The sequence below is a fragment of the Aythya marila genome (assembly GCF_965140915.1).
Source record: "Aythya marila genome assembly, chromosome: 1".
Taxonomy (NCBI): Eukaryota; Metazoa; Chordata; class Aves; order Anseriformes; family Anatidae; genus Aythya; species Aythya marila.
In genome coordinates, this window is record NC_139042.1 from 190,905,033 (window position 1) to 190,912,935 (window position 7,903).

Below are 7,903 nucleotides of genomic sequence, written 5' to 3' on the forward strand. Positions count from 1 at the left end.
CTGCTGTTTCCAAGCAAAGCCAACCCTACTATAAGATGCAGAAATGAGTAGAAATTTTTGCTGAAATGTCACCCTGATGACTGACCACTAATTCAGCCCATCAGGATAAACAAGCACCCCTCTCCACTCACATGTGAAAGAGAATGAGCCAGCTGCAACATTCTGAAAACAACAATTGTTTTCACAACACCGAGTACACTCTCACCATACTCACAGTGCCTGTACTCCTAGTAAGGGATGATATTTTCCTTTAGTCCCAAAATATTTTACTTTAATACCTAGATTCCATTTAATGGGGAAGTATTCCCATCAAGTAAGGCAGCAAAAGTGAAACGGGTAGGTTTAAATTAAACCTTGTCTTCCCTCCGATTTTGTAACCCTTTGTAAACAAGGTTTCTACCATCACAATACTCTTTAGAAATAGTTTGTGTCAGTCACAATCACATAAAACATAACATCAGCCAGATCAAAAGGAAGAAAAAGTGATATTTGATTATCATTTGCAAGCTTATGCAAAGTATGCAATTTATTTCAACACCTCAGAGTTCACAGCTGCATTGCGTAAGAATGTGATACAACTCACTGAAGTGTTAAGTCTGGTCTAGTTAGCGTTGTTTCCATAGTTCTGCTTTGCTAGCATCAATCTCACAATAAGACAAATCACAGAATGGAAAAAAAGCCACAATTTGGGCTATTTTATATTGTTACACTGAAGAAGTCTCATGACAGAGGAAAGGGAAGTCTTCATGCAAGAACTGCAAACGCATGGTTTCTATGTCCTTCTGTAAGTTTCCTGAAGATATCTTCCAGAGTTGTCTAACTCAAAGACATTTTATTTATTGTTTTGACATAAACTCCTACACCAAAGTGCCTGGCCAAGTTCTCCAAACACAGTACACTCTTTCTACTTGCTCAGATTTTCATTTGGGATGCAAAGCCATTTGATTCTATGATTCTCTCTCAGCACTTCCACTTACTCATCAGCCGCTAAAACGTAGTGCACAAAGGCAACAGTCACGTTATATGACAACACATTCGTTTGTTTTCACATTAACATGTTGTCAGCATTCACAGATGAGACACAGAACTACTGTATCAGTCTGAACATGATGAATGCTTGCTGAGTAGACAAACAGTAACACTCCTATTCATAAACATTTTTTCACATTCATATTTTTAAGCATAAGAATCGTTCCTATACTACATTCTGTTTTTTTAATCAGGCTTCAATACTAAACACAAGTAATTATACTTCATGGTTTGTTTTTTTTCCCTGAAATTTGTCCAGTAAGAAGAAATAATGTGAAACAGAACAAGAAGCCACCTAACATGCATGTAACTTGCATATTACAAGCATGATTCCTACAACCATTCAATAATATTTTATCCTTCTTTTGCAAGATCAATTCTAAACGCTGAAAGAACTAGATCCAAACCATCAGGAAAAATAGTACAACAATCACAGAAGTTTTATAGTTTACTAGTGATTTAGAAGGAATTCATAGCTTAAACAAGAAATACTCACCAAGATTTGTGTTGGGTCCAGCAAGTAGCTGCTTAAATTTGTCTAATCGGGATGCTTCTCTTTCAGTTAATGCAGGAGTAACTGAGGTACTGAAGTCTGCCACTCCACTCACCATGGGAGGTGTGGAAGTTTGTGGAAGAGACTGAGATCTCTGCATGGAAGAATTTTCACTGGCATTATCTGAAGGGAAAAAGAAATATAATAGTTAGCCTTAGATACCAAAACAACTACTAATAACTTGAATTGAACTTCTAAATTTCAAATCAAGTTCTGTTTGGGGGAAATATAAACTCAAGCGTAACACAATTTTGAACTTCAAATTACTTGGATTTCACAGGAGAACTATTCCTCTTCCAAGCAGTGTTTCACAATTCAAACACATCAATTAGAGATCGCACTAACGGCAAAGCTAATTTATTGCTAACATCTCTGTGCTATTGAAAGTTGTTTCTGTCTCTCTCACCGTTCTAAAAAAATAAACTGGGAAATCATTGCAATTGGTTACTTTAAAATTAATTAAAACACAGAACAGATTACATAAGGACAAACATTCCAACTATATGAATAGTTTTTCAATATATTTTATACAGTGGCATTTTAGTAACAATTTTTCTACAATAGTACAAATTGTAATTGCATACATCTTGGTACAGTTCAGTGTTAAGATACATTCAATAGTGCAACTTCCTCCAAAACTTGAAGACTTATTGAGTCTGAAAACAATGGAAATTAGTTATTCTTTCCTCATCTATGCATTTCTCACACACATGCCTTATGGTTTAGCATGGAGTCCAGTGTTTCCCTCAAATCAATTAATATCACTTAATAACATTTACCTGCAGTAAAGGTTGGGAAGGGGTTAATGCCCTAAAAAGTACATTTTATAGCTTTCCTCACTCTATTTTCAACATTTCTATTCATTTCTTAACATACCTGATGAACTCGAAGTATGACCTTCACTGACTGATTTAACAAGCCTATTATCACCACACGCAATTGAAGTCAGCTCTGCAGATTCTACTTGTTTTTCTTCCTGTTGGTGTTCTTCCTGAAATTTATGCTGTTCTTGTAACTTGCTGTGATTCTGAATTACTTTGTGAGCTGTTTCCATGACCACTTCTGTATTTAGGTTTTCAGCAGCTATTGCTAAGAGTTCATCATCATCATCCCCAAGATCCCAAGCATCACTTGTGTTACTTTCAAACTCCTGGAAGGTGCTGACTTTCTTTAGTTTCACTGGAGTTGTAGGTGGTTTTGATCCTGGCTTTACCAAGCTGTTAAAAACAAGTAAACAATGTTTAGAGAACTAGCAATGGAATAGGCAACACATGACGGATAGGGGAAAAAAAAATAAAATAAAAACACAGAAGTCTGTGCTTGACAGCATAACACTATATACATAGCAAGTATTTATCTCCTTCCCTTCACGTTGCTGTTACATCCAACCCTGACAGAATACAGCAGAATACTCTTGAGAACAAAGTCAGGTAACAACCTGACTCTTCCTGGCTTTGAATGCAAACTGGACAAATCCTTCCTTCCCTTGTCTTCAAAATAAATAAATAAATAAATAAATAAATAAATAAATAAATAAAGCTCACAGTCAAGTAAGGGGAATACTATTGGAATCCTTTAGGAGATTGGACACGTTACAGTTCTCTTGCTTTGTGAACTCCTACAGAGGTTTCAGGCCTTTCCATGCAATTGCTGCATAATGACACAGCTGCGGTAATCAAGTCATCGGGCCTAGTCCCAAGCCATCACATGCAATCACACAGCATAATCACTGTCATAAACAAATCAAGTCTCACCTTAAAACTCATTACAACTATCGTTCCTCCCCAATCAGGCACTCCAGCATGAATTTGCTTCAGAACTTTGCTCTTCTGGCAGTCAGGATAACTCCTCCAGTTACCAGTCTGAGCATGCCCTATCAGCTCCTAACCTTTTGTCCCTCTGCCAACACACACTACAAGGCAGACGAACCAAGTGTCACTCCCTAGCTTGGCACTTGTCCTCATTCCCTGTAACGCAGAGCAGTCACATCAGATTTCAGCTAAAGAAGGCATCGAGCCAGCTTCCCCACTCTCAAAAATAAAAAAGCAGAAGCTGTCAGGATGCAATAATGTATTTTGCTAAACACCTCAACCATAAGGACATGAAGACGGATGTTTGCACTAGTTTGGGGTTATTAGCATGAAATTTATTTGGTTACTAATGATGTTTCATATTTCTGCCACGTTCATGAACATCATATTCTGCTATCCAGTAATCATGATCTAAGTCAATAAACTTTAGATCACTGTAAATCTCTGTCGTCTTCTCACTCACAAGTAAAATGCCCACCTTTGCCTCAAATTAATCTACACCATAATCTGATTCTATTCTTTTACAGATGGACGCACACACAAAAAATAGGCAGTCTATCAACAGAAAGATGCATACAGGAAAGCCACTTACACCCGTAAGCATCAGGAAGTCACAAAAGAGAAGTCAGAACAGAGAAGTCAAGATTATGACAACAATTGAAAAAGGAAGATTAACATCTTCTGACAAAAAGAAGAAAAGGAGGAGAGAAGACAGACGAGATCCAAACCACCTTGAATATTTGAGTACTAGGTTAACTTACGTTCCATGCAGCAGTGGATCAAAAGGCGGATGCTGAGCTCCGTACACATGTTGGATACTACAGGAGAAGAGAGAGAGCGTGTAATAAGTAATCACTAATGAAGACAACTGAAATGTTCCAGCAGTTTTCAACTTCAAAGGATCCCCTAACCAACTAAAAACAATGAAGCTGAAATTGAAGCACGTACTAAGAAATTACTCGATAAAAATCTTAGATATGCCAAACAGAATCACTTTTTTAAGGCCTAGAGTAGCTTACATTAATTTATTGTTTTCTCCAGGAAATAAAATAAGAAAAGGTAGCTCCATAATAAGATGAATCTAAAGCAGTGTAGGTTTTCTCCTTTCTGAGTTATCACTTCTTCATTTATCTCTTGCCAAAAAGAAAACAAAAACTCTCAAAGAACTGTCTGTAAAGATTTCATCCTCTCTGGGTACTTGTGGCCCAAAAACCAACCAGTCAATTCTTAACAGTCACTAAAGCAAAAGGCTGAACAATTTAAAGGAAAAAAAGCATGTGAAAGATGCCCTGTTAGAGAACGTAAGAGCAGTAAAAACAAATGCTTTGAAATAAAGCTTCCAAAGACAGATTTTTTTCCTACTACAACATCTAATAATACAAAATAGCGTATTACCCTGAGTAATAAAACTCTACAAACTACAAGTTCATTTCCTCCCAGATTTCAGCTACAAAATTATTTCGTAAGTCAAAAAGCTCCATGGAAATCCCAGCAAAATTTACATGCAGCCTCATACTGAAAATTATTACTGAAAAACTCTGATTGTAAGAGAAGCAAATCATATGCAACAGTAACACCTCTCTAAATCCGCACTGAAAACCACATTACAGGAGGCAAATGTGCCCTCCTGACAAATCAAAATCAATCCCAAGACCATAAATATAAATACGTCCAACCTTCATAAATTTGAGGTAGAACCACACCAAAAAGACTGCAGTCATAACAAATTACAGGAGACTTGGATTTATACTAAAGAGGCCATACTGACAGCTGGGAAATTAACCCTAGAGATGTCTGAGGGTGGTGCTTTATACACTCTTGAATTTTTTACGTAATTCCACACAATCCAAAAAGTCAACCCAGCACCAGGCTTCCCACACAGCTGTATGCTGTGCGCTCTGAACTGCCTCTCCTGCTTTACACAAGGGTCAGGCTGTGCAATCGAGGAGAGTCAAACATGTTTTAGCCCCGCAAGAACTTTATGAAATTACAGAACAAGAAGTTCAGAGAGACAAGAACAGTCAGACCAGAACAGTCCATTTACAACTAGAGAAACAAAACCACCACCAGTTAGAGCTTATGGATAACTGAGAATGGAAGAAATTAAAGGATGAGCAGGATTATTTCCTATAGCATTCAAGTAAAGGTAGCTTTATTGTTTACATAATTTACCTGAGAACCAAGAATACATCTCATCTGTACAAAAAAGGATGTAAGAAACTGAATTACCCAACTCTGAGAATAGTTTAGGGATGGAAGCAGAGAACATAACTGTAAGTGTCAGAACACTTGATGTCATTTGGGGGATATATTCCCTGGAAAATTTTGAATGTGAGAGTACGTTTGTAGCTCTCAGCTATAGGACAACTGGTTCTGCTCTTCACACTTCAGAAGCAAAGTTGACAAAAAAAATATTTTGAATACTATGCAGGAAAACATACTCTATAGCTTTATAGCCATGTTTTAGTCTCAAGGCACAACTATTTAAATTCATAAAGAAAATAGGAACCCGTCAATTCACTGTATGATGCCTCGATCACTGAGTAAATAGAGTTTGCAAATTTGTAACAGTATTCAACAACTTCAAATTCAGACCACTAAAAAATAGCTTTCTTTTTGTAAAAACACTAATCATCCTCACGATTTTCCAAGTTTGCACGTCTTCACTAAAGGAGAAAACCTTTTCATTTAAGAAAACTTTTTCAATGTGCTTTATTAATATTCATTAATAAAAAATAGAACATGGCCAGAAGCTGGGAATCATTAAAGTCCCCTTTCGTCTCTTTGAAATTTCACAGTATTTGGCTAAAAACCGAAGAAGTAAAAGTTTCCCATCCACCGCCCAAACAGCTGACCGTACAGAACTGCAGAAGAGCTGCTGTTTTAGCAGCAAAAAAAAAAAAAAAAAGAGACTTTTTACATCTACTTTCTAACTACACCCCTTTTTCTTTTTTATCCCCATCACTCCTTAGTTGCTTACGAAGAATCTTTTCAGAAGCATTCAGTGGCAGGGCTAACTCAGCTACCCCTTATCTATCCACTACCAACTTTTTGACCCAAGTTACAACCACCACTTGCTGAGACAACCTTTGTTTCTTATTCAGAACCTTTTTGGAGGTGTTTGGCAAGGCTAACTCAGGTGTTTGGCAAGACTAATCCTGACAAGACTAAGTCAGCTACTCCTTATTGACCCACGATCAACTTTTTGACGCAACTAATAGAATCTTCATGGTGGGAAAAAGCCCTCCAAGACCACCTGGTCCAACCAGCCCCCTACCACCAGTGTCACCACTAACCCATGTCCCCAAGCACCACGTCCAACCTCTCTTTGAGCACCCCCAGGGACGGTGACTCCACCACCTCCCTGGGCAACCCGTCCCAGTGCCTGACTGCTCTTTCTGAGCAGAAATGGCTCCTCATTGCCAGCCTGAACCTCCCCTGGCACAACTTGAGGCCATTCCCTCTCTCTGGTCCTGTCACCAGTTCCCTGTGAGCAGAGGCCGACCCCCAGCTCCCCACAGCTTCCTTTCAGGCAGCTGCAGAGAGCAATAAGGTCTGCCCTGAGCCCCCTATTCCCCAGACCCACACCCCCATCTCGCTGTGCCAACCCGCAGCCTCCCAAGCAGCGCAACCTGACGCTGAAACCCTTCAGGCCCTGAGCTGACCCCAGACGAGCAGCAGAGGGGCGGGGAGGCCCCGCACCGAGTTGTCAGCCAGGACAGCGACAGGGGGCAAGGCCAGCACAGCGCGGGCAGTGACAGGCTGGAAACAGGTCCCGGCAGCGAGGCCGGGGCAGGGGCCGGCAGCGAGGCGGGCCCAGGCTCCCGCCGCCCCCCCGGGCAGCCCCGGGCGGCTCCGGCCCCGCGGGAGGCGGCGGCGGCGCTGGGACGGCCCCGAGGAGCCCCCGCCCGCCGGCCCCGGGCTCGCCGCCGCCCCTCACCTGCCCGGCACCTTGGCGCCGCTCCGCTTCCAGAACTGCTTCCTGCCGCCGTCGCTCGCCATGGCGGCCGTCACCTCATCCCCCCGCCCCGCGGCGCCGCGGCCCCGGCCCAGCCTTCACGGCTCACTCCCCGCCATTGCTTCCCCCCGGGACGGCACTGAGCGCTGCCATCTTGGCACCGGTAAACAAGCCCGCTCCTCATTCGCCCCACGAGGCGGCCCGGCGGCTCCTGCCAACCAGAAGTGAGAGTACTGCCGGGTGGCTCGCAGAGGGCCAATGGCAGCCAGGGAGCGCCGGGGAGGGCGCTCGGGGCAGAGTCCGGAATGGCGGCGGCGGGGCGGGGCGGGGCCGGCGGGGCGGGGCGGGGCGGGCAGGGGGCGGTGGGGCGCGGCCTCCGAGCTGCAGGTGGAGGTGGCCCTGACGGGACGGGGAGGCTTAGACATGTGCAGCGGCCTCTTGTGAATCACAAAACAATTAAAGTTTGAAAAGTCCTCCCAGATCACCTTGTTCAACCACCCCCCTACCACCAATGCCACCACTAACCCATGTCCCCAAGCACCACGTCCAACC

The 7,903-nt window shown here is 42.3% G+C and overlaps 1 protein-coding gene across 1 annotated transcript in view; it reads right to left on the bottom strand.

The window, feature by feature from the left end:
* The window catches only part of TBC1D22A (TBC1 domain family member 22A), a 175,290-nt gene extending 167,772 nt beyond the window's left edge, over nucleotides 1-7,518 (bottom strand). The window contains exons 1-4 of the mRNA XM_082752207.1: nucleotides 7,334-7,518; nucleotides 4,155-4,211; nucleotides 2,459-2,799; nucleotides 1,526-1,705 (exon numbers count right to left, since the gene is read on the bottom strand). Of these exons, the coding sequence (XP_082608333.1) occupies nucleotides 1,526-1,705; nucleotides 2,459-2,799; nucleotides 4,155-4,211; nucleotides 7,334-7,395 (640 nt within the window). The 5' untranslated portion in view covers nucleotides 7,396-7,518. The remainder of the gene's footprint in view (nucleotides 1-1,525; nucleotides 1,706-2,458; nucleotides 2,800-4,154; nucleotides 4,212-7,333) is intronic.
* Nucleotides 7,519-7,903: the final 385 nt, after the last annotated feature.